Source organism: Vulpes lagopus, chromosome 12, assembly GCF_018345385.1.
Source record: "Vulpes lagopus strain Blue_001 chromosome 12, ASM1834538v1, whole genome shotgun sequence".
Taxonomy (NCBI): Eukaryota; Metazoa; Chordata; class Mammalia; order Carnivora; family Canidae; genus Vulpes; species Vulpes lagopus.
The window spans coordinates 45,657,192-45,684,807 of record NC_054835.1 but is presented as its reverse complement, the minus strand read 5'-3'; the positions used below and the strand labels follow the sequence as shown (position 1 = coordinate 45,684,807).

At 36.5% G+C, this 27,616-nt stretch overlaps 1 protein-coding gene across 10 annotated transcripts in view; it reads right to left on the bottom strand.

Annotated features, from left to right (window-relative positions):
• Positions 1 to 27,616, bottom strand: part of TANC2 (tetratricopeptide repeat, ankyrin repeat and coiled-coil containing 2) — a 362,852-nt gene that overhangs the window by 57,822 nt on the left and 277,414 nt on the right. For all 10 annotated transcript variants that reach the window (XM_041724731.1, XM_041724730.1, XM_041724735.1 and 7 more), the window contains 3 exons: positions 19,980 to 20,211; positions 7,725 to 7,891; positions 4,108 to 4,715 (listed from right to left, as the gene is read on the bottom strand). In XM_041724731.1, the coding sequence (XP_041580665.1) occupies positions 4,108 to 4,715; positions 7,725 to 7,891; positions 19,980 to 20,211 (1,007 nt within the window). The remainder of the gene's footprint in view (positions 1 to 4,107; positions 4,716 to 7,724; positions 7,892 to 19,979; positions 20,212 to 27,616) is intronic.

Here is a 27,616-nt window from a genome sequence, read left to right as displayed (position 1 = left end):
GTCAAGTAAGTACTCAACTACCCCCACAGGATCGTGTAGCTCTTCCCCCTTTTCACCCGCCATAAAGTTTGCTTCTCCTAGTTTGAGGAAATCACATCAATCCAAATTAGGGTCCCAAATCATAACTTCATTAGGTCACATCAGCTCAGTACTCAAAAGTTCACAAGCCTCATGTGTTTTATTCAAACAGTTAAAAATATGGTAGCTGAGTCTTCTGATCTTTAGATAAAAATCTTACATATATATTCCTATATAAAAATGTTGATCTGTGAGCTGTTCCTATGGAAGGAGAGGCTAGATACTGTGAAGACAAAGATAGTGAAGAAAGGAAACAAAAAAGAGTGGGGGTTCATGCAGGGCTAGCCTAACAACTCCGAAGAAATATTAAATAGTACAGGGCCAGCAGCCCCCAACTGTTTACTCTCCCAGCCTCAAATTTCAACTATCAAAGTCATCAATAGGTTAGATAATAAAGACTGATGACTTCTTTTCTCAAATGCCTACTGAAATGCACAAGTTGCTTCAAATGGGTTTGCAATCTACCTCTTATTAGCATAATAGCAGAGATTAGTTTATAAGATTAGTGAGTTAATCTGATATCTCAATGCCCAAGGGAATAAAATATAAACTAGATTTATTTCAGAGTAGGACAGGATATGACAGTGATGAATAGTGGGAAATGGAAAGAATAAGGTGGTAAGATCTAAGGTTTCTCAGGGCTTCAAGAGGCATTTTTTCATCCAGAATGCAAATCCAAAAATTTAGAAATTCTGATGTCATAAAAATTTTTTCAGTGATGCTTTGCTTATAGCTTGATACCCACCCCCCCACACACACCCTCACAGTCCTGTTACCAAACTGAGAAAAGACATCTATAACTCATCTCTTTCTGTGACAGTTATATGTTTATGCAACATTAGGTCATTCTCTATGGGATGTCAGTTCTCTGACATCCTGGGAAACAGGCCATCTGATATTTAAAATAAGGAAAACTCTATCTCAGTTGTAGCACTGACCTCTGGCTCAGCTATTTCCTCTTTCCAGCACCATCTTCAGATTATTGACCCTCTTCAGTTTAACAGAAGTACCTCTGTGGGTGGCCTATTTCTGATGAAGATCAACTACTTTTTGGCTTCAGGATAGAATATTCTCATCTGTGTCTAATTCTCTAATAAGGTCAGCAAGTTCAGGGTGAACAAGAAAGTGTTGAAAGCCCAGGAAAATGGACTAGAAGAGGTAGAGATGTTCTGTTGTCTCTAAGAGTTCTCCTTATACTGAGACAGGCCTGTCAGCACTGGGTCACATAGAGTGATTTCAGAGGCACTGAGTTGGTCTCTCTGGTCTAGTGAAATACACGTGATGCTCTAGAAAGAAAATGGGGAGAAACAGGAGAGCAGATGGGGAATGTACAGGAAGCAGGGGCTGAAGGCCACAAAGACAAACCCTGCTTTCAAAGAGTTCTGCTAATCAGACTTGCCTGAAATGGAAAGCAATTACAGCCAGTTTCTTTGAAAGGCCAGCTTGGGCTTTGCCAACAGCATTAAATTCTTAGTGAATTTCCATCTCATTGACCCAGGGGGCCTCGAACTCTGAGATCAATACTTTAGTAACAAAGCTGGTGCCAGACAGTGCTGGGTAGAAGGCTGAATTCCAACTGAAATGAAATGTAAGGAAGCTTTTGTGATAACTCCTGGTCCTACTATTTTACTCTCTGTGTCATTAAGTGATATATGATGATCCCTCAGCAGCTCCATGTGTTATTCAATCACCAGGCAACAGACTACATAGCATCTGAAGTTAGAAGTGTTTGCTTGTCCCAGTGTATCAGCTTGTTGCCAAAATGCTTCTAGTTAATAAATCATGTTGAGAAGGTAAGCCTGTAAAGTCATGATATGACTGCAAAATACCATATTTTCTCCTTTTAGAGTCCCTAAGGTTTCATCTGTTGTAAAGATACTGTTAATTCAGTGGTAGCCTGGCTGCCTTGGATCTCAGCATTCAATTCTCTGAGATGTTGCAGGAAGAAAGAGAGCAGATCAACCAGCAAAGTTTCTCTGGAAACTGATTTCAAAGTGTTCATGAGGCAATTCTAGATCGGTCTCTTTTTATTTAACATTAGGTTGCCAACTCTATGAATTAACTATTGTAGCAGTACTAGTGAGATTTATAGTAAAATACTCTTGGGAATGCCATATAATTCACAAAGAACTCAGACTCAAGTTTGTTGTTGTTTTGTTTTTTAAATCTTGCACCCCTACTTGACGAGATGAACTCTGGATGTTATACTGTATGTTGGCAAATTGAACTCCAATAAAAAAATCTGTGCCCCTGAATGTTAATAGCAGAAGACTACTACTGCTTATCCAATTAGCTACAGGATGTAGTTAAGGTGTATCTAAAGGGTCTATTACTCCAAAGGTGGGGAGAAGGAGGGACATTCCTTGAACACTTTCTTTGTATTCTGTACTATTTTAGGTATTATACTACATGACCTCATTTAGTTCTGAACTTTAGGAATTATTATTATCTCTTTTACATAGATAAGAAAATTGTCTCAGAAACCCAAACTCTCCAAAGGTCACAGTTCCTAGAAGAAACAGGATTTATATGCAGGTAATGACTCAAAAATCCATGTTCTTTCCACTACAGCTTGTTTCTTTAAAAGTTTCTACCTCAGGGAAAATACCACAAAATCTGCTGCCTGGCTTAATATCTTTATCAGAATCTGGAACTAATTTTCTAACAAACTGGCATGGAGTAGGCTAAGCAGCATGCCCATAAGCACAGTTGTGTCTAATAAGACTGGGTGAAGAACACGTCAAGAGAGAAATAAAACCCCAGCATGATCAGAGAGGTTTAGTCTCTCTGATAAGTCACGGACAGAGGCACAGTCACATCTGGTCTCTCTTCTTTACGAGCCAGAATAAGCTCTGCTCTGGCCAGCTATGCTGTTGGTGTCTTCTTCCAGTAAGTCAGAGGTATATCTGCTTTTGAAAACACCAACTTTGTTAAAGGAATAATTCTTTTAAAAAGATAGTATGGAGTAGAAAGCACACCCCTCTAGGATTCTAGAGATCTAGGTTCTACCCAAGAGAACAGGAAACAGTTTCACACTACTCTGGTTTGTTGAGCTGAGAAAGATCATCAAATCAGAGTCCAGCTCATCAGGCAGGAATGCTGGGCATGCATGGTTGCAGGGCAGGGGAGTGATGATACATACTACATATTTGCCATTCTTTTTTTTTTAAGATTTTTTTTATTTATGAGAGAGAGAGAGAGAGAGAGAGAGAGAGAGAGAGAGAAAGGCAGAGACGTGGCAGAGGGAAAAGCAGGCTCCATGCAGGGAGCCCCATGTGGGACTCCACCCGGGTCTCCAGGATCACGCCTTGGGCTGAAGGTGGAACCAAACCACTGAGCCATGCAGGCTGCCCTGCCATTCTTTTTCTAGTCCTTCCTTCTTTCCCCCACCTTTTAACTTGATGACTTCCAGCACTGATTTAGCATCTTAAGGCCTTTGTAAAAGGGGATATTTGTAAAATGGGAACCATGGCACCTTATTCAACTATAGGGAGGGCAGCTAGGCCACTCGATCTCTTCAAGTCCGTTGTAGCTGTGAGGTTTAAGATTCCGTTTTCCAGCATAAACCTTGTCACACTGGCTGGACTTTAATGGGGTTAGTCACTGGTGGCTTTAAAATTGGTATGGCTTTTAAAGGGGCAATTACAATTTTAAAATGATTCTACTCTAAGTCAGAGATTAATAATGTTATCAATTCTTTCTTCATATCTGAAGAACACTGAGGAAATCTGTGAAAGGGCTAAATTAATTATAGCCTGGGTTCATTAGCACAGAGAAAATTATTTAGGAATGTACAGGAATGTAGGAGAGTATTCTAAATATCCATACAGATTTTAAGTCTTACGGAAATAACAATGTGAAAAAATAAATTAACTTCATTAAAGCCCTGTCTTGAAAGAAACAGAGATGATGTTTCCTTTGTGTGAAATGTTCAATGAAGAACACTTCTCATGGCTTTCAATACCCATGCTCCATGCAATCAATACAAAATAGGCTCAGAATTGCTTATTATACAGGTCTGTGGCTTACCTGGGATCACAGAGAAATTTGGTTTTCTCTCCTTCTTCTCTCCAGATAAGCCATTCTCGAAAAGAAGGATGTACAAACATACGAGTCATGTCTCTGCGCTTGATTAGGAACATGGAGAGGTTCTCCATTCTCTGCTGAAAATCCTCCCATTCTAGGGTGCCTTCAATGCTACCAGCATTGATGGCCTGGAAGATATGTTCATCAGTCAGTGGGTGCAGAGAGGCTACTGCCACATTCAGGAGAGGCATCACCCGGTCAAAGGAAGACTGGGTTGGGAACTTCATATTGCACTGGAGTAAATAAACCTCAGAGAGCGAAACAGGAACTACTTTGTAGCTAGAGCTCTTTAACACTAGATAGCCTTTCTCTATGAGGTCAAATGTGAGTTTCAGGTATAGATAGGACCCCTGACTGAGGGTCTTGAGGTGAGAACTGAGTTTGCCAAATGTAGTATTGTCCATTTTGCCATTAAGTGAAATGTTATTCTGGATCTCTGAGCTGCTGTGTATCCGGTGCAGGATGTAAGCCTGCAGGTCCTGGTCTATGGCTTCATTCTCTTCTAGTCGATCCAAAAAAATCCTATGGAAAGGCAGCAGCTTGGTAATTTCCTAAAACAGATGGAGAGAGAGAGAGAGACAGAAAGACCTTCAGTTTCCCCTAACTCTTGTGATACACTATGAGGTCCACACATTTATTCTAAACTTCCAAGTGGCCAAAGAGGGAAATATGATCAAGTACTAGTATCCATAGGTTAAAACAAATTTGTTGCACAGATGGGACACAATTTTTTTCCTAATATTGAGACTTGGGATCATTTTTTAGAGGTCTTCATAAAGGGTACTTTAGGAGTGATTTAATGGTCAATATTCTAAATAACACTCCTTACATAAATAGAAAATGGAATGCCATGTAATTTTGTAGTTGTTGTAATTTTTCTCAGTGTTAACAATGGCATAAAGTCAAAGCACAATTCAGTAAGAGAAATGCATAAGGACTCAAAAGAATGTCATATAAAAACGTACCTTTCTAACCTTCCTAATAAGATGACTACATTTTAATGCAGACTTTTTGGAGATGCCTTATCCCAGAGGAATACTTCTAATATGCTTGGTACCTTGGTGATCTGCTTGGAAATTATACTAGGGAAAGGTGTTAGGGCTTTATGGTTACTTATACTCTGGATTCTATCTTATCGGCATACAGACTTTGGTCCTGTAAGTATCTGCCTTCTTCTGCATCAATTTCTTCTTCTCTTTTGGATCACATAGATGAATGACACCACAATTCCTCCCCTCAGCTACTATCCTAAATCTCTGTCCCCATTTTTAGGAAACTTCACAGAAGAGTTCTTCCTCCTTACTTCTTATCTCTTATTCCTCCTTCCCATCGTCCTCTATTTGTTGCAATCAGACTTCAAACACATCACTTCATTGAAATGGTTCTTGTCAAGGTTTTATGTAAACTTTACCTTGACAAAACCAATAATCATGTTTCAGGGCTCATCTTCCTCAGCCTCTCAGCAGTGTTTCACAAGGTGATCATGCCTTCTGAGTAATTTTCTGTAGCTTAGTTCCACAGTAATACTTTCATTTTACTCTTAGCACACTGGCCACTCCTACCAGTCTTTTTAGCTGGCTCTTCTTTCATTTCTCAGGGCATCCAGGGCTGGGGTCTCCTTTCTCTTCTTTAGCCATTCTTACTCCCTACAACAGCTTCTTTGGTCCATGATTCTAAATATAATCTATCTGGGGATGAGGCCTAACCTGTGTTTCTGGCTTAGTCCTCTCCCCTGAGCTCTCATTGCATACTTCTGTCTACTTGACTTTGACATTGTGATGTTGCATAGACAAACTTAACATGACCAAATCAGAACTAATGAATTTTGCCCAGTGCCACAAAGCCTTTCTGTGTCAATAAACCATATTACCACCAACCTACTACCAAATTACGGGTCTTTGTGATATTTTTCTTTTCCTCATTCTGGCATTTACCCAGTTGCTCACCATGTTTCACTTTCGAATCTTCTATCTTACCCCACATTCAGCCCATCATTAAGTCCTTTTGATTCTCCTTCAAAGTATAGTTCAAGTATGACCACATCACAGGGTCTCTACCACTAGCACTCTAGTGTAAGTCACCATCACCTTTTGCCTGTACTTCTGCTCCTCTTCTTGATCCCCTACATTTTATGATCTTTATGGCCAGCAGCCAAAGGAATCTCTTAAAATGTAAAGCAGATAGCATTACTTTGCCAGGCTCCTTGGAGAGGGCTTTCCCATTGCCTTATCAAAAATAACGATCATCTCCATTTATCCTTTTATATCTATTTTATTTGTCTTCATAACACTGATACTACCTAAAATTTTAATATATGTTTAATTTTTCACTTAGTTTTTATTTATGTTCCTCACTGGAATATAAGCTTTATGAGGGCAGGGATATAGTCTGCCTTGTTCACTGTTGTATCTTCAGCTCCTAGAAAGTGCTTGACACACTTGAAGTACTTAAGAAATGTTTGTGGAAATAATGAATGACCAAATAGAAGGATTGTTTTTTTTTTTTAAGACCTATGAATTATTTCACTGTCAGAACTGAATGAAAATAAGAAAATTCTTAGTTGAAGTGAATAAAGTATCTGGGAAGTTATTACAGGTCTTGATTTATGAGAATATTGAAATTTCGACTTTGTACATTAATATGTATAACACTTTTCCTGTTCTTTGGCATAGCTGAAAAGTTAAAGTCATCTGCTCAAGTCATACTTAAAATGTCTTTTGAAATTGCAGATGGCATTACTTAAAAATACAAATGAAGATAACATCTCCTAAGCAAACATTTAGTAAAACTAGTCAGAGAATGTGTTCCTGGAAGTTTTTTTTTTTTTTTTTCTGGAAGTTTTTTTAATTCATCCTTCATCTTTAACAATCAAGCTACTGACCAGTAATAGTATATTACGTAATTTTCAGTCATAAAGATGCATTTATGTTGATTCATCCACATTCTTAAAGTTACTTTGAGATTAATAACAAACATTTGCAAGGTGGTATAGCCAGGATTATAAGTATAGTTTTTGATCAAAGAAGGCAGCACAGCTAATTGGTCAACATGTAGGAATACTACTAAGTCCCTGGGAGAGGGGAAAAGGAGGGAGAAACTGTAGACTGTAATTATTACAGGTGGTTGTATTAAAATAGTGGGATAGATATATAATGTATAAGCCTTTGATGCTCATCAAACAAGGCTATGGTTAGACAAAAAAACATTGGGAAACTATTCCAAACCAAGTATGAATGGGGGATACTGACTCAGCTACAATGAGAATGGCAGAGAGGATGAAGTCATTTATCCTTAAGCCCATATATCTTTGCAGGCTCTGTTCCACATTTCTAGTCCTTCTTTCAGGCCATTAAGTGACCAGTGAGTGAGGATGGAAGATAAAAAAGATAAAAAAAAAAAAAGATAAAAAAAAAAAAACAACTTCTCTCCCGGTTGTGTGCTCCAGGACACAGGAGAGGTTTAGAAAAAACTCATCACTAAGGGAACAAGGATCTAGAACTTTTTCTGTTTAAGCACTCCCCCAGGAAATAATTTATGGTCCCAAAGAAACAAACACATACCTGTAAACTGGTTCTAACTGTTACAATTAGTTTGAGCCAAGAAGGAAATTTTCCAATCATTTTACTCAGAAACGATACAATTGTATCCCCATAATCCGGTTTGTGAAATTCTGCTTCATTTAATCCATCAATTAAGATGATGAAATCTTCATCTGGGATTTTTCTCTCTAAGACAGAAAGAAACAGATTACTTAATAATTACCAAGTGGATAACTGAGTTCTTTTTGGGTCTTTGATCACGTATCTGTTTGGGGAAAAAAAATTAGAGAAGATCTCTTCTGTTTTTTTACTAAATGCTCAGGTACATAATTTATTATAAAGACAAAGCATAATTCATGTAATGAATTTATTTTGTTTTTACCAGGGGTGTAAGTTTTGTTACATATGTAATGTATGAAGTGTATATCTCCCCCATGTTATCAATTGTGAGACAGCCTGAACACCACATTTATGAAAATATGCACATGGAAATTCAATTTTTCTCCTATACTTAAAAAAGCTGAATATAATGCGTTGGTTTTTTTCTATCTGATAGCATTAACGAGAATAGAATCACATGTTCTTTTGGGAATTCCACTCCCCCCGAGAAAGGTTTTATTTTTTTTTATTTTTTATTTTTTTTTGAGAAAGGTTTAATGTGAAGTCCAAAGCAATATATATGACTTCACATGAATGTGTAGTGGGAAGGAAGGATTGTGGAATGGAGAAAAGGAATCCCAGCCAATAAAGAGATCTCGAATTACGCAGATTGGATCCCAAGATCTTACAGAACTAGCAGCTTCCCAGACTATATCTATTGCAGCTTCAACAAGACCAAGCCCTTGTGTGATCTTCCTAGGATGAAGGAGTCACACGGGAAAGATACCCACCACTTTTGTGTTGCACTCCCTCCTGAACTCTGTACTCTCCTAACTTGACAAAATCAGTTTATCTTTAGGGCTAGGCTGTAGAAAAAGGCTTGGTAAATTTTCAGGCTTCAGCTTTCATTAAATGCTTAGTGATTCTTGAACCATAGTGGACAAATTAGAGATTTAAAAAATCCCAAGGCTGGAATGCACACTTTAGAACAAATGAATTGCAAGTAGTAAAGGAAAAATTACTACATTTGACCCTTGAACAACATGGCTTTGAATTGCATGGGTACACTTACACATAGAATTTTTTTTTAGATATAGTACTATAGTACTATATCTTGTACTGTATAGTACAAGTTCTGTAAATGTAAATATCTCTTATGACTTTCTGAATAACTTCTTTCTCTAGCTTACTTTCTTGTAAGAATATATTACATAATACATATACCAGACACAATATGCGTTAACTGACTATTTATGTTATTGGTAAGGCTTCAGGTCAATAGGAAGTTATTAATAGTTAAGTTTTGGGGGAGTCACGAGTTTTACTCAGATGTTCAACTCTGTAGAGGTCCATGCCCCTAGCCTTTGGGTTGTTTAAGGATTAACTGTGGTTAGTAGGACTTGACAGGTTCTGAAGGGAGGTAGTAGGGGAAAGAAAGTAGTTATTGGATAAGTGAAGTAGAAAATAGGTTATATCTGAGGAGGAAAAGAGGAAATTGGTGACAGAAGAAGAGGTCTGTGGACTTCTGTACAAGATTGGCTCTTTTAAGAGTCAAGACCAATTGAAAATACATATTTTGGTTTTCTATTTGAAAATATGCAGATTTTTAAGATTAATAAAACTTTTTATTTTCTCCCCAAAACTACAAGCTTTATATTTATAGGAATTTAACTTCAATATCTAAGGACTATAAGTCAGTTCTCAAATTATGAAGAGTTTTAACTATTAGTTTCATCTGGTGACTTTGAAATAAACTATGGATTCCAGCTCTCTTAACAATGATTATTAATGAAATAACATCCTTGGTGACATAGTACTAAGAAAAAACATACCTATAGGGAGTCCAAAGAATTGAGAGAAAAAAGTTGTTTGGAACTAACAGACTGACCTATAAATCTGGGGGCTCTTATGTTCTTTATTTTGAGGACCATGGCATCCATAAGCATAATTGTGTCTTTAATGTCCAGAGAGGAATTTTCTAATTACGTTTTCTTGGCAGCTGTAATAAATCTATCCATTGTTCCTGAGCACCATCACCTTGCCCCATCAAGTGGTGTGCTGAAGCCATCTCCTGGGTCCAGGAGAGCTCACTGCAGTATTTTTAAGAGACAAGTTGTTAAACATCTGGTAGCCTGAAATTGGCCAAGGTGGGAATATTTATTTACACAGTGGAAACCTGCAAATATTACAAGCCCTCCTTCCCCAGCTGGCTATTAAAATTTTATCAGCAATGCCAATGCCTTCACAACTTCAATTATACCTCCCTTAACTTCACCCAGACTCCTTCATAAGAAAGCCATGATCTTCCAGTGGATAAAGTCTGGTGATAATGTATCTGTGCTGGGATTTTCTTTTTCTTTTCTTTTCTTTTTTTTTTTTTTGTGCTGGGATTTTCATTGGGAAAAACATTTCAAACACATTCTTAAGCATGAAAGATCAAGAACATGCTCTAAGTTATGATCTGGACATTTTAATGAATGAAATAATTCAATTGCTAATAAACTCAAATTCTCATTTGCATAAATTCCCAGTAGATGTTATTCATGCCATGAGTAAAGTAGACAATACATCATTTCTTCTTTAAAAAAAGGAAATATGTGCCCTACTTAAGAAAATTATGTTGTTCCAAATCTTGCCTATTTTTTCCCTTTTTGATATTTGCTTCCTTGAAGAAGTTACTTAGAAGTCATCTATTAATACAGGTGATATGAAGTATCAAAAATTTTTCATCTTTTAATAAGGACATCATGTTTGTCTAAAATTATTACCTTTTTAAAATTCAGAATAATGCAAAGGATTTCCAAATGTTGCTAATACTGTAAAACAATGAAAAGTATTCATAAAAAATTTCCTTTTCCTTTGCTAAATGATAAGGTATCTGTTATAAATTTAAGAGATGAGGCCTTAATGATATTTAGATATCATCTCTCAAATGCAACTAGCTTTACAAGAATGCTTCTGCATGTTCATCTCCAAACTTATGCAGGTTATTTAAATACATACTCGATCATCAGCTTTAAAAGACTATACAGACAAATGAAAATTTTTTAAAAATTGGGGACTAACAAAGGATTGCTACTTCTTACTTATTATTATTATTTCTTAAAGTAAGCCCTACACCCACATGGGGTTTGAACTCACAACCCCAAGGATTAAGAGTTGCATGCTCTACTAACTGAGCCAGCCAGGTGCCCTGTCATGTAGGAAAATTTAAAGTGCAACTACCGGCACCTGGGTGGCTCAGTCAAGCAAGTCCTTTGGTTCAGGTCATGATTCCAAGGTCCTAGGATTGAATCCTGCATTGGGCTCCCTGCTCAGTGGGGAGTCTGCTTCTCCCTCTCACTCTTCCCTCTCCTCTGCTTGTGTGCTCTCTCTCAATAAAAATCTTTTTTTTTTAAGTGCAACTACCATCTACTATCACCATTAGTTCATAGAATATTTTAGTATTTAAAAAACAGGAAAGACCTAATCTATCTAACCTTTACATACATGTATATACAAAACTATATTAACACACATTCTAGGCTGTTTCTGTTTTCTTATTTTGTAATGGACAAATGAAAACTTCAAATGGACTGGTACTCGGAAGCCACTGTCCTAGCTGACAAGTCCCTGGAAGTTTTTAAGCTCTTTAACCTTTGTTTTTATTCTCTTGTAAAAATATATTCACCAGGGATTCCCTACTGCCCTTGCTTATATATACATTTAATGTATGCTGGAACTGACTTGCTTAGCAGCCCCATTCTGAGATTCTGGACCTAGGTATCTGAGGCTACAAGAGAAGAGATGGTAGCTAGTACTAAAGTCAGAACTAAATCCTACTGCATGGGATTTTACTACTGGTATACTGTATAGGAATTATCAAAAGTTAAAAAAAAAAAGGCTCATATCAGAGAACATTTCTGTTCAGAAAAGCTGCCCATTACATGTGATTTTCCTTTTAGTTGTGACAACCAATTAGTATCTCCTGTCATTGCATACTGGTGGCTGAAGCAAAAGCTCACCATAAAACTTCAAAACTTTTCCATTTGCTTTATATGTATGTTTCACTATTAAAATTTTTTTTTGAGAGAGAGAGCATGAACATGTATGTGGTAGGTAGGGAGAGAGAATCTTAAGGTAGCCACACCCAGTGCTGACGCTGATGTGGAGCTCAATCTCATGACCCTGAGATTGTGACCTGAGCTTCACCAACTGAGCTACCCAGGTGCCCCCATTTGTGTTTTAGTCATCACACTTGTAGAACCTTAAAGTGTTGTGAAAATACTTTCATTTTTATTTGTTTAAAGATTTTATTTATTTATTCATGAGAGACACAGAGAGAAAGAGAGGCAAAGACACAGGCAGAGGGAGAAGCAGGCTCCATGCCGGGAGCCCGATGCGGGACTTGATTCCAGGTCTCCAGGATCACACCCTGGGCTGAAGGTGGCGCTAAACTGCTGAGCCACCGGGGCTGCCCTACTTTCATTTTTAAAAGAAAAAATGTACAATTTGAAATTTAGCTTCTGAATCTAAACTGAAAGTGTTTTCTACTGAACTTTCCTGGAAAGAAAGCTTCCCTACCTTTAAAATTTTTTAATCTTAAAACTTGTGATAAAATTTAGTATATTTAATTGTGAAGATCTTAACTATACACTCTGATCAGTTTTGACAAATATATATACTCATGTAACTAACATCCCAATCAAAATATAAAACTTTCATCATTCCAAAAAGTTCTCTTAGATTCTCTCCTAATCAATCCTCAATAGGTAATCACTCTTCTATCACACTTGTTTCTTTTGCTTAACATGATTTTGAGATTGGTCTATTTTGTTGAGTATATTATTAGATTGTTTCTTTTTAATACTATGAAGTATTCTATTGAGTGAATATACTACAATCCATTCTTCTGTTGATGGACATTTGGGTTGAAACCAGTTTTTAACTACTACGAAAAAAGCTGCTATAAACATTCTTGTACAATTTTTTTTTTTAACAATGTAGATAAATGTTTTCATTTCTTTTGGGTAAACACATAGGCATAGAATTTCTTGGTCATAAAGTGGTTTTATATTTAACTTTATAAGGAATGGCCAAATAGTTTCCAAAGTAGTTGTACCATTTTATACTCCCACCAGCAATGTGTGAGAGTCCCAGTTGCTTATCATTGTCACCAACATTTGATGTTTGACTTAAAAATTTTTAATTATTCTAGTGGGAGTAAAGTGATGTCTCACTGTGATTTTCATTTTCATTTTCCTGATGACTAATGATGTTAAACTCCTTTTCATGTGCTTGTAGGTACACCTGTGTTACCTTCTTTTGTGAAGTGTCTAAATTTTTTGTTCATTAGGATTATATTGAATCTACAGACCAGTTTGGAGAAAAATTCTTATCTACAAACATGGTATATTGTTTCCATTTACTAAGTTCTTTAATTTCACTCTGCAATGTTTTGTGACTTTCACTGTGGAAGTCTTCTAAATCTTTTGTTAAATTTATTCTTAAGTATTTTGATTCTACATAGAATATGATTTGATCCAGTTATCTACTGCTACATCAAACAGAGCGGGGTTACTCAAATAGCTCTGGGCTGAAATCATCTGGAACAAAAACTCACATTGCAGGGCTAGAATGAATAGTCAATTAGAACACTTACGTAGTTTGTACTTCTTTACTTCTTATGTGACAATGCAATCCTCCAAAAGCAAGTGTTTCAGTGAACACGATGGAAACTGCATGGACACTTATGACCTAGCTTCAAGATATCATATAGCATCACTTTGCAGTATTCTATTGGTTGAAGCAGTCATAAGCCTGCTAAAATTCAAGAGGAGGAATTACAGATCCCCAACTCTGGATGGGAGGAATGTCAAAGAATTTGCAGCCATCTTTTAAAACTGCCACACTGCTGAGGTGCCTGCCTGGTTAGACTGGAGAAGCAAGTGACTTTTGATCTTGGGATCATGAATTCGGGTCCCAAACTGGGTGTGGAGATTACTTATATAAATAAAAAAGCTTAAAAAAAACCCACCCTGCTACATTCCTTATTTAGTTTCAGTTTTTGTTTTCTTCCAGTATAAAAATACAATAGATATATGCATATTGGCCTTATAGCCTGGAGTTCTGCTGTATTTATTATTAGTTCCTAGTAGGTTTATTTTTTCTTTTGTAGATTCCTGAGAGTGTTTTAGGTAAACAACCTACAAATAAAGACAGTTTTATTTCTTCCTTTCCAATCTTAACTATTTGGTTGTTTGCTTTCCTATTGTGCTAAACTTGGGCTACTAGTGAAATGTTGAATGCTTAACTTAAGTGATGTGAGTGAGAACATTCTTGTCTTGTTCCTGATACTAGGGGAAAATATTTAACATTTCATTGTTAGTTGTATGTTTTCTGGAGTTTTCCTTTATTAGACTAACTTTTCTTGTATTCTTAGTTTGCAGATAGTTTTTGTCATTAATTGTAATATTTAGTCAAATGCTTTACTGTATTTGAGAACATCATGTATGCATATATTTTACATAAATATGTATTTATATAAAGACATAGATTTTCTCATTTATCTCATTAATATGATGAATTACACTGATAAATTCTCAAATGTTAATCTAACATTGCATTTCTCATTGAGTAGGACTAATTGGTTTGCTATTAGTTTCTTTTTTTAGGATTTTGCTATTATGGTCATGAGGAATACTGATCTGTAATGTTCTTTTCTTACAAATTCCTTACCATATTTTGGTTTCAGTGTAACATTTGTCTAACAAAACAAGTTGAGAAATGTTCCCATCTCCTCCAATTTTCTGAAAATGTGTGATAGACATTTTTTATCTTTCCAATTTTACTGTTTTTACAGAAATATTATTTCTTCATTAAATATTGAAAACAATTCATCGGTGAAACTAAGCCTGGAGTTCTTTTGTTGAAGATTTTTTTTCCTTTCAAGTTATAAATTAAAATTAAATAGATAAGGGCTATTCAGATTTTCCGTTTCTCCTGAGTCACTTTTGGTAAGCTGTATTTTTTAGAGGATTTGTCCAGTTTATGTTGTTGAATTTATGTTATAAGGATGTTTATAATAATCTCTTATTTTTCTTTTAATGTCTATAGGAACTGTAGTGCTATCTCCCTTTTATTTAAAAATTTTTTGAATATTTTATTTATTATTTATTTCTTCATGAGAGACACAGAGAGAGAGAAGCACAGACATAGGCAGAGGGAGAAGCAGGCTCCCTGCAGGGGAGGATGTGGGACTCCATCCTGGGACTCCAGGATCACACCCTGGGCTGAAGGCAGATGCTTAGGTGCTGAGCCACTCAGGCGTCCCACTATCTCCCTTTTATACCTGATTTTCTTTTTTAAGATTTTATTTATTTATTCATGAGAGACAGAGCCAGAGACATAGGCAGAGAGAGAAGCAGGCTCCATGCAGGGAGCCAGACGTGGGACTGGATCCCCGGTTCCCAGGATCACGCCCTGGGCTGAAGGTGGCGCTAAACGAGCCACCCAGGCTGCCCATATACCTGATGTTAATTTGAGTTTTTTCCCCTCATTTTCTTGATCAGTCTTGCTAGGGATTTATTCATTTTAAATATTAATTTCTATTTATTAATGTCTGCTCTTGTTTTTACTATTTCCTTCTTTCGCTTACTCTGAGTTTATTTTCCTCATTTTTTTCTGGTTTATTAAGCCAGAAACTTAGACACTGATTTTACACTACTCTTTTTGAGATACTTTATAAACTTCCTTTGTGATTTCTTCTTTGTTTAATGGGTTATTTAGGAGTATATTGTTAAATTTCTAAATATTTGGGGATTTTATTTGTATCGATTTCTCATTTAGTTCCATTATCTTAGATAATTTCTATTAAGATTTGAGTTTTTTTAAACCTTCAGACATGGTTTTATGGCCCAGAATATGGTCCTTGTGCACTTGAGAAAAATAGATATTCTGCAGTTATTGGGTGGTATTCTACAAATGGCGAGTAGATCAAATTGGTTGACAGTGTTGTTGAAATCTACACATTTTTTTATCTGCTTGTTCTAATACTTAACTGAGAGGTGTTAAAATCTCCAGTTATGACAGGATGGAGTCTCACAAAGGGCTCCCTGCATGAAGCCTGCTTCTCCCTCTGCCTATGTCTCTGCCTCTGTGTTCTCTCATGAATAAATAAATAAAATCTTTAAAAAAAAGGGGAGAGGGAGGGGATGCCTGGGTGGCTTCAGCTCAGGGCCTGATCCTGGAGTTCTGGGATCAAGTCCCACATCAAGCTCCCTGCATGGAGCCTGCTTCTCCCTCTGTCTATGTCTCTGCCTCTCTCTCTCTCTCTCTGTATCTCCCATGAAAAAATAGATAAAATATTTAAAAAAAAATCCAGGGGCAGTCTGGGTGGCTCAGCCGTTTAGCGCCGCCTTCAGCCCAGGGCCTGATCCTGGGGACCTGGGATCGAGTCTCACGTCAGGCTCCCTGCATGGAGCCTGCTTCTCCCTCTGCCTGTGTCTCTGCCTCTCCCCACACCCCCCACCTCTCTCTCTCTCTCTCTCTCTCTCTCTGTGTCTCTCATGAATAAATAAATAAAATCTTTAAAAAAATTCAGTTATGATTATTTGCCTATTTATCTCTAGTTCTATCAGTTTTTGACTCATGTGTTCTTTTTCACTTAAAAAACTTTATTTTGAAACAATTTTTAAATTCTTTTTAGAAAACATTTATTAGTGAAGTACATTTGATATACAGTGTTATATTCATTTCAAGTGTACAACATAGCGATTTGACAATGATTCATGTAATCTGAGCTTCCATTATTAGGCATTTACACATTTAGGATTTTATCTTCCCAGAAATTGATCCTTTTATTTTTATCTCAAATGGCCCTCTGGTTAACATTTGTGTTAAATCTTGAAGCCTGCTCTGCCTCACATTAATATACCCACTCCAGCTTTCTTATGCTTCCTGGTTACAGGGTATATATTTTTCTATCCTTTCACATTCAATCTGTGTCTCCATATTCAGATAACCTCTCTTGTAGATATAGCATATTGTTGGATCTTGCTTTTTATTTAGTCTGGTAGTTTCTGCTTTTAGTAGAAATGCTCAGTCCATTTAAACTTAATATAATTATTGATATGACTGATTTTATGTATAGCATTTTGCTTTTTTAAAAAAATTAATTTGATTTTGTGTTTTTGGTTCAGTTCTACAGCATAATGATTTGATATCTGTATACATTGTGAAATGATAACCACAAGTACAATTAACTTCTATCACCTTACACAATTATAAACTTTCTTTTCTTGTGATGAGAACTTTTAAGATTTACTCTCTTAGCAAGTTTCAAATATGCAATACAGTATTATTAACTATAGTCACCATGCTGTTTATCTCCATGACTTACAAATTTTATAATTGGAAGTTTTTTTCTTTTGACCCCTTTCTTCCATTTCTCCCATACCCCACCCTCCCTACCTCCAGCAATCACCAATTTGTTCTCTGTGTCTAGCAGATTGATTTTTGGGTTTTGGTTTTTTAAGATTCCACACATAAGTGAGATCATATAGTATTTTCCTTTCTTTGCTTGACTTTCTGCTTCTAACACTTACTGTAGCCTAACCCTATACTCATTTTTGTTTTCTTATATTTCATTTTATTTAAATTTAAAAAACTTAAAAAATTTTTGAGTATAGATGACACATAATGTTACATTAGTTTCAGGTTTATGACATAGTGCAACTTCTCAAAGTTATGTTATGTTTACCACCAATGCAGCTACCATCTGTCACCATACAACACTTATGATATCACTGACTACATTCTCTTAGCTGTGCCTTTTATTCTCACTTGTTCCATCTTTTAAAACACTTTTATTCTGTTCTTTCTTTCCTGCCTTCATTTTGGTTAATAAAATAATTTTTAGTATTTTACTTATTTTTATAAATTATATTTCTAGCTATTGCTTATGATGGGGATTTGTTTTAAAAGTAAGAACCTGGGAATCAGGAGGAATAATTAAATTCACTTAGAGCAATATTTATCAATAAGGATACCTAAAGCTGCTTATGGAGATCTACATGAGCAGCAGATATATATAAGAGGCAAAACTGAAACACAAGTTGAGAATCTAGAGCTGAATCTACAAGAATTTGTATACTTTCTGTGAATTAGCTATAAGATGTAGATCCTTGTATCACTGTCCTTCCTTCAAGGCACTCAGTATATGAGCAAATTCTATGTTCACTCATTTGTTCAAACTATATTTCCTGAAATGTCTACTATGTTTAAGGTGAGGTAACCATTACAAAGGATAAAAGATATTCATCTTTTAGAAAAAGCTTCTAACTTCAGTAGCATATAAACTAGTCAAAGGGATAGGATAGGTATAGAAATAGCTAATTCTTAAGCACAAAGTATAGTATCTGACACATAGTTCAATAAATATTAGTAATAAAATTTTAAATTCTTATTATGCATATAACAATGTGTTAAGTAACATAAATTAGAAATTTTTAAAACCCTAATATCAATTTGGAAGGATACTGTATCTTACTAGAGGGTGGCAGGTAGATCAGCAGACCTTTTACAAATGAGGTGGCATTTAAGTTGGTTGTTGAAAGATGGGTAGAGTTCTGACAGAGATGTAAGCGAAAGGCATAACAAGAAACAGAAACAATGAGCAAATATATGGAGGCAGGAAAATGTAGGTGAGTGTTTAAGAACTGTTTGAGTATTTTGCATGTAAACACAGGATTCATACAGATAAAACTGAATGATGAAAGTGATACTTCATGAAGCTTTATTTGGAAGTAGTACATAAAGTCTGCAAGACTGCAGAGGCTGGGGCACAGCTTCCCTACCAGCTGTATCAAGAATGGTTGAGGTGTGCTTAAAAAGGAATCTTGTTAGCCCTCAGGCACTGGGGGGCTTGGCACAGCTGTAACCTCAAGGTCAGTCATGTCTAGCTATAAGGATTTCTGATTTTCTATTCCAGTATGCTATACAAATATTTATAATTTTCTAAGTGTGTTATGATGTGAAAGTAGCACTAAACCAATAAGCCAGAGAAGACCAGGAAGGGTAGTAATACAGATACGATGTCATGAGCAGCTGAATGGCTTGTGGGGTGACAGTGGCAGGAATGAATTTGAGATTGATAGATGTAAGAAACATCATGAAGGCAGAATTAGCAGGATGTAGACTGACTGTACAAAAACTATGTTTTAAAATATCTATAGAGAAATTCCAAGGTTGAAAAAAGTATAGTACGGAGAAACTAATAGGTAATACAGGGATAGAGAGGTCATAAGAGTTGAGAAGAGAAACTCTGATATCCAAGTAATTAGTATGGAGGTTGAAAGAAACTGAAGATGGTGGCCGGAAAAAAGAAAATTATAATCAGTTTTTCTTATTGAGTACCTCCAAAACCTTCAAGAAAGATATAAAAGTCTGTCGGGAATAAACACGATCGCTCAGGAACCTCATGCTCACTTGAGTCCTTTTCTTGGGCTTCCAGCACTGATAAAACACTGTTAAGGGGATGGGGCAGACACGGGTGAAGGAGGAGATGCTTGCACGTAGGCCACAGCTGATGCTAGAGTTGCAGAGGAAAGAGGGAGGAAAGGCATGAGCATGAGAGGAAGATGGATTCCATTTCATTCCCCCCCCACATTCTTAAATATATCTTAAATACCTTTTAAACAGTTTTTAGTGGAAAGCTGATTTTTAGGACATACACAGATTTGTACAACCATGGATGCCATTTCATTTTATCTGACTGTGGAGTAAAATGAACAGACATAATGATGAGGAAGTTTCTAACTGCACAAACTCCACAACACTGAGTTAGAATCATGGCTTTACTGATTTTTTGAACTCTACAGAAAGGACTAGAGGCTCTACTATCTTTAGTACAAGAAAAGTGTATTCTCTTTGGAAGCGAGAATGAGAGGTTTTTTTTTTTTTTTTTTTTTTTTTTGAGAATGAGAGGTTTTATAAAGCTAGGGTGAAGTGGAAGTTCCTGCAGGAATTCTCATGTTTTCAAGTAAAATCTTTTCTATGTTAACTGTATCCTATGGGACATCAGCTATGGTACATTTGGTTTTGGCCATGTGATAAAAAGAATCATTTCCATGGCATGTTCTAGGTGAACTTGGGGCTCTAAAGCTTCCACCTTTCGCCTTCTGTGCACCTCAGCTGTACCTTTGTGGAGATTTTCCAGGGGCTCGAGGACTCCTCTCCGGAAGGAGGCCATGGGGTCTTGAACACAGGATCGAAGGCTCAGCATGCTCTGTAAATGAGGCTCCCGAAGAAGCTGCTCCCGATAGGCTGCCAACTGAGGCGAGCGGCAGAGCAGGGCGGCAACATTGTGGACAAATTCTGGTACTAGGCAGGTGTAGGCATTATCTGCTTGGCAATAGTGATAGGCAACCACCTACAATGGAAAGATGAGAATGCAAACAGATTTATCAGGAGCAAGAGCAACAGCCATGGTTACTATATGATCATTCTCTAACACTGTCTTCTGTCTCTCCATTCCTCAACTTTTTCAAGTAAAAACAAAAGCTCCTATTCAGAAACTGCCTGCTTTATCTAAGATCAGAAATTTGATATAATATTTCTATTGGGGCAGCCCTGGTGGCGCAGCGGTTTGGTGCCGCCTGCAGCCTGGGGTGTGATCCTGGAGACCCGGGACAGAGTCCCACATCGGGCTTCCTGCACGGAGCCTGCTTCTCCTTCTGCCTGTGTCTCTGCCTCTCTCTCTGTGTGTTTATGAATAACTAAATAAAATCTTTAAAAAAATATTTCTATTGTATACAATATCATAATTCATAATTAAAATTTTTAATGCAAACTGAGTTTCGGATTGTAAGATTCCTTTGTAGAATTCAGGTTTTGGATTATAAGAAATAAAAACAAACCTGAGAATAAAAAACAAAAAACAAAAAACCTGAGAATAAAGATTTACATTTATCTCTTTAATATTTATTCAGCATGGAACAGGACAAGAAAAAGTCCAATCTTGTAATAAAGCATTAGGAATAAAATGATCACAGAAAAGCCATGTTAATCTCAATAAACACATTCACTTATTAAATCCTTACTTTTTAATATTAATGTTGTTACAATAGCTTTATAAAAAATAATTTGGATTTAAGAATTAGCATTATATATTTTCTAGCACCAGAGACAATCAGAATTAGATGACAGGAAAGGACTAAGATTTTTGTTAGCCTCAGATCTTAAATTCAAAGAAGTTAGAAAATACGTGAGTCTTAGTACCATTCAGCATCTGGGCTATCTGGCAAGAACCTGATTTTAACCTTTGGGTTGGTTGGTTTGAATTTTTACAGAACTCATTCCATACCTTCTGTTGTTCTCTTTGCCTCAAGGGCAAGGGTGATTTTAATCTATAGCTCTCTGTTGGCTCAGTACTCACAGAAGTCATGGGACTGATGAGATAACATGAAATTGGCAGGGGAGATTCAGCTTGAATGTATTGAAGACACCTGGCATGGTGCTCCGCACAAGGAAAATGCACAGTGATGCCAGCTGTTGCCTTCCCCCTTCCCCTCCTCTTCCTCTCCATCATCATCATCAATCATCATCATTATCATCATCAACATCAACATCAACGTTCTGTATACTCTCTTTTTTGGCTACTGGTTTTGTGCCTTTAGGCAGGTGAAAATTGCCCTAAGAGCATTCATAGATATACTAGTCCAGCTTTTCTATCATCTCTCAGAGAACAGTCATCCACTAAAGTGTTCTGTTTTGAAAAGACTCCTGATCTATGGTCATCGTTGCTCTTTAACAAACACTATAAATATAACTTTTTTAAACACCTGAAACTTTTTTTTAAACACGTGAAATCCTTCTCATTTAGCACACACAGAAAATTTAATACAGGAAATGTTACTAACCATAGAAAGCTGAGGATAGGAATTACTTGTGAGTGAAGCAATGATATCTGAACACAATATGGAGTTGGAAATGAGAAGTTATATATAAAAAAATCTCCACTCTTTTCTTTAGATAGATTGCTCATTGCTTTATTACTACCTACTTAAGCACAACATAAGGACCCAAAGAGAAAACCTGGCAGCAACTGATCTGTCCTCTTAATGAACAGTGAATGTCAATGGTTATGTCCACATGGATACAAATATCCACTTCATAAAAAGCAAACAGCCAATCTCTGCATCAATATGAACTTTCATCATATTTTACCTTGATTGATTCCACATGTCAAGGTGAAGCACGGCTGAGAAATCAGCTGTAATTTATACTTTATCTAAAGTAATGGGATATAAGTTTGAAGATTAAAAATTCTGAAATTTAGGAAGAGATTTCTCTTACTGATTTTATTAAAAATCATTTGTGCTCTTGGCTGACTGAGGTTTTATCTAACAAAGGTCATTGCTAAAGTTACCCCTTCTGTGGCTACCTTTCTTTCTTTTAATTTAAAATATTTCCTCAGCATTCCAAATATAAAGTCTCAATTGCTCTGCAGACTTCAGGCAGAAAGACCATTCAACATCTTCACAAAATTTGCACTGTGGCTCAAAATAGGTTATTTACTACACATTTCAAAGTAGTTATGCAGCATATATACACAGAATATGCACACACAGTTAACTGACAAACACACTTCCTCCAAATTGTCTATTGACACCATCTACAACTTTTCCTACATATACAAATAGAAACACGTCTGGTAATGTAGTCTTCTTCAGTCTCTCACAGTGTTCAGTGGTATTAGATTTTTCCCTACAGCTTTTTTTTTTAATTTTAATTTTTATTTATTTATGATAGTCACACAGAGAGAGAGAGAGAGGCAGAGATACAGGCAGAGAGAGAAGCAGGCTCCATGCACCGGGAGCCTGATGTGGGATTCGATCCCGGGTCTCCAGGATCGCGCCCTGGGCCAAAGGCAGGCGCCAAACCGCTGCGCCACCCAGGGATCCCTCCCTACAGCTTTGAGAAAGTTATCAAGGCCACCTATATGCAGTCACTATCATTCCAATTTCTTGGAAATGATTTGGAAGTAGTCTACGTCCAATAAATCAGCAGGTAGAAACTTTCTCTTTGAATTCTTGTCTCTGATGATGATTTGTTGGAATTTCATTTTGAGCTATGCCTCTCATATTATAAATTTATCTCCATTTCAAAGTTTTCTTAAGTTAAATCCCTCTACTTTTTATTAAAATAATTCTACCCAAAATATATTTGATATGACCAGAATTATATTAATTCTTTGGTGAAGACAGTGAGTAAATTTTATTTATTTATTTACTTATTTTTAGAGAGGGTGAGGAAGAATCTTAAACAGGTTCCACACTTAGTGCAGAGTGTGCTGAGATCATGACCTAACCTGAAATCAAGAGTCAGACCCTTAACTGATTGAGTCACCCAGGTGCCTCAATAGAAAGTTAAATTTTAGATTACTCCTATGAGGGAAGAAAGCAAAAGGCAGGTTTGTAGGTTATATAGGCAAAAGACAAGACTGGAGGTCAGTATAGCTCTGGGTATAAAAAAACTGATCTGGGGCTGGCTCAGTCTGAAGCATGCTTGAGGTTGTGGGTTTAAAGCCCCATGTGGGGTGCAGATATTACCTAAAAAATAAAATCTTAAAAAAATAAAAAGCTTTGATTTAATGCTGTGTATAAGAAATCATAAAATGAAGTATAATCCTTATCAAAGAGCCTAATCAAATGATTAAGTGGCAGCAAATCTGTCAGGCTCCTCTTCAAAATCCCAGACCCTCACTATCCAAGACCATTTTCTACTTCAAATGAATAATCTGTGACAGGATTAAGCTAATCTCACATAAAGAAAAGGCAGCTCTGATTCGGAATTCATTTGGAAATAAAAATTTGACTTACATAATGGCTGGCATTTGTACCATTTAACTTCTAATGTTGCAAATGCCCTCCCTTCAGGTCTGCTCTCATAATCTTGCTCCATGTCTCCTTTCATCACTCCTTGAGTTTCCTCATCTCCACTGACTGATTTCTTGCTCAATACATCCCCTTCCAACACTTAATGTGACTTCTAATATTTCCAGGGACCTGGAGGCTTACTTAGTTTGAATTATGACCTTCTCTTGCCTTTCTGTCCCTCAACTCTGACTCTAATCCTTACCCTTAGGCTGGAAGCTAAGAATAGCTCCAGACTTGGGTTTTGCCAGTAGTTTTCCAGTGTGGAGGTCTACTTTTTTTTTTTTTTTTGGCAGTAGAACTTTTATTTACTTTTTAACTTTTTATTTTGAACTAATTTTAGACTTACAGAAATGTTGCAAAAGTAGTACACAGAGTTTCTGTATATTCCTCACCCAGCTTCTTTTTATTAATATCTTACATAACCATAGCCTAATTACCAAAACTAGGAAATAACACTGGCACAATATTATTAACTAAAGGCATTATTCAAATTTTACCAGTTTTCCACTAATGTCCTTTTTCTGTTCAAAGATTCTATCCAGGACCCCATAATGTATCTAGTTGTTATTTCTCCTCAGGCTCCTGTAGTCTGTAAGAGCTCCTCCATCTGTCTTTCATGACCTTGACACTTTTAAAGAATACTGATCAGTTACTCTGGTGACTGTCAATTTGAGCTTGTCTGATATTTTCCTCATAATCCAACTGAGATTTCTGGGCAAAAATACCACAAAAACAATGTTGTGTCCTTCTTAGTGTATCATATCATGGGGCCCACGATGTTGACATGTCTTGGTACTGGCGATGCTGACCTTGATCACTTTGGTTAAAGTAAAGGTTTCTGCCAGATTTCTCTACTATAAAGTTACTCTCTTTCCCTTTGTAGTTAATAAAATATCTTTGGGGGATTTATTTACACTTTGCTTAAGATAGACATGACTGTGGAATTTAAAATGAGATCACTTCTTAAGTGTAATCACTAATTTCCTACTAACAATATGTAACATTTTCCAAATATTGAACATAAACATCTTGAGACTTTCTCTTGATGAGAGAGAGACTAAGAAGTGACAATATGGAGAGATGTAATTCCTGGAGCTCTTTTCAGCACTCATCACGATCTGACATATTACATTTGTTTATTGGCTTTCTCCCACCATGAGAACATGGGCTACGTAACAGCAGAGACTGTGTCTGTTTTATTCATTGCCTTAACTTCAGTCTTCTTTAGAGGCATTCTAAACATCCATTCTAAATGAGTAAATGGGTGATGATGATGATGGAAGCTCTTCCGCATTCAATGTATTTCCAAGGTGGTATTTATTCTGATTCTTCCAAAGAAGAGGCTAGAGATAGGCTAGAGATAGTTTATACAAAATATTTAGAAAAAAACAGATGTCTTTTAAAGTTGCACTGAGTTAGTGATGAATATGAAGGAAATCTGAGACTGTTTTCAGAAGCCCGCTGATAAGTGGGGAACAGTTAAAAATGTAGTTCGGGGAAATATGCTGCTTTGAGCTCTAGGCTGGAACTGTATGTCTATGAAGAAATTAGAACGCTATGATATTACAGATGACTCCCCATTCCTCATTACTAATTAACCATGACAAGAGATTTCTCTGAATACTGGAAAAAGACATTTTAAAACTCTTGTTCTTCTCTTGGAAATCCTCAAAAATAAGGAGAACAAGAAAGAGAAGTGCAAACTCCATGTATGGTTATCTATCTATAATCTCAGATTATAATATACAAGGATGGGAAGTGGATGTAGGATTTATAAATGACTTAACAGATAGAAGAAGGTGAAACAGATGCCTGCTGGGAGTAATGACAACAGGACTAAGCCAAATCATTTCTAAAACCTCAGGAAAGCACAGGAGTTAGAAGCACCAGGTACTATGGAAGATGAGAGTGAGGAACGGAATTGAAAATACAGAAATTATTTGAAGTTTATAAAAAGGAGCAGTTAGATCTCCAGATAGCCACATCTACCCTGCCCAGCCAGGTGAACTACCTTCCCCAATACCCATAGGAAAGAGAATTATATTCATTAGAGAAACAAAACCAAGGAGAGTAGGCCTAGGGATATCAGACACAGAATAGGTAAGGGACAAGTGCAGGACTGAAAACAAGAGACTTAAGTGAAAGTCTACATACTGAATGGTGAAATTCTAGCTCTTCTCTTGCCTAGCTCTAAATATATTTTCAGGATATATATCCTCCAGGAAAAAGACTGGAGGATGTTTGCTACAAAAGAACAGCACAAGGAAAAAATTTATGAACACTGACTTTTGAGTATTTCCAATAAAGACTGGCAGGTCATCTTACTGCTGAATAGTTAAGCTTTCTATTATACATACAAGCTTCCAATCGGTTTTCCAGTGCCTAACTACTAAGGAAGAGATAAGAGAAAATACTGCACCTATAAGACCAGAACAGAATGCTACAAAAAAAAGAAGGCAACAGGGCAGCCCCTGGTGGTGCAGCAGTTTAGCGCCACCTGCAGCCCAGGGCGTGATCCTGGGGACCTGGGATCGAGTCCCACATGGGGCTCCTTGCATGGAGCCTGCTTCTCCCTCTGCCCGTGTCTCTGTCTCTCTCTCTCTCTTTGTCTCTCATGAATAAATAATAAAATAAATAAATAAAAGAAAGAAGCTAAGTTGTGCTTAAAAAAAAAAAAAAGAAGGGTACAACTAGGGCAAAAGAAAGAGCTATTAGAAATTAATGATATTGGCTATAATGAATGATAGCCAATCCTTGTGAAAAGACTGGAAGGTAATGTTGAGAAAAATCTCTTTAAAGTAAATAAAAAATAGAATAATAAAAATAGAATACAAGAAAGCTTCAGAAAAGTAGAATAAGAAATCTAACTTTTTATTAAAAAGAGTTGTAGGGGCAGCCCCAGTGGCTTAGCAGTTTAGCGCTGCCTTTGGCCCGGGGTGTGATCCTGGAGACCCGAGACTGAGTCCCATGTTGGGCTCCCTGCATGGAGCCTGCTTCTCCCTCTGCCTGTGTCTCTGCCTCTCTCTCTCTCTCTGTCTCTCATGAATAAATAAATAAATAAATAAATAAATAAATAAATAAATAAAATCTTAAAAATAAAAAAAATAAAAAAATAAAAAGAATTGTAGAAGGAGAGAACAGAGGAGATGGTGGTGAGAAAATTATCAATAAGTAGTACAAAAGCATTTCCTAGAATCAGAGAATATCTCTAGGGCTTGCTAGGTACCAAGAGAATAAATGGAAAAAAGGACCAAGAAAAATGGTGATAAAAAAGAAAATCCTAAATGTTTCTGGAGAGAAAAAAATAGTATAAAGAACTAGGTATATCATTTAATAACACAATTATTAGCTCTAGACAGTGGAGCAATGACTTAGAAATTGAGGGGAAATAATTTTTAACATAGTATTACATTTTTTCAAATCAATAGTAATGTATGAAAATAGAATAAAGATGCTTTTAGAAACATTAAGTTTTAAAAACTTACTTCCTAGGCTTTAGGAAGTTTAAAAACTTACTTCCTATGCTTTAGGAAGTTTAAAAACTTACTTCCTATGCTTTAGGAAGCCACCGGCAGATGTGCTCCACCAAAATTAGAAATAAAATCAAGAAAGAAGATGATGACATGGAATCAAACACAGAAGAGAAGTAATGGGAATTTCCAGGATAACAACTAGGTGGTAAGCCTCAAGAGTATCCTATGTCCAGACTGAGCTTGATGGAAGGCTCTAGATGGATGTCTCAGGGGAAATGCAACAGACGTGGAAAATTGTACTGAGAGGCATTTTATAAAGCTATTAAGGATTATGGATTATTGCTGTAGATTTGAAAAATAATAAGCAAATTTTACTTTATTTAAAAACATTTTTAAGTAGGCTATACATCCAATGTGGGGCTTG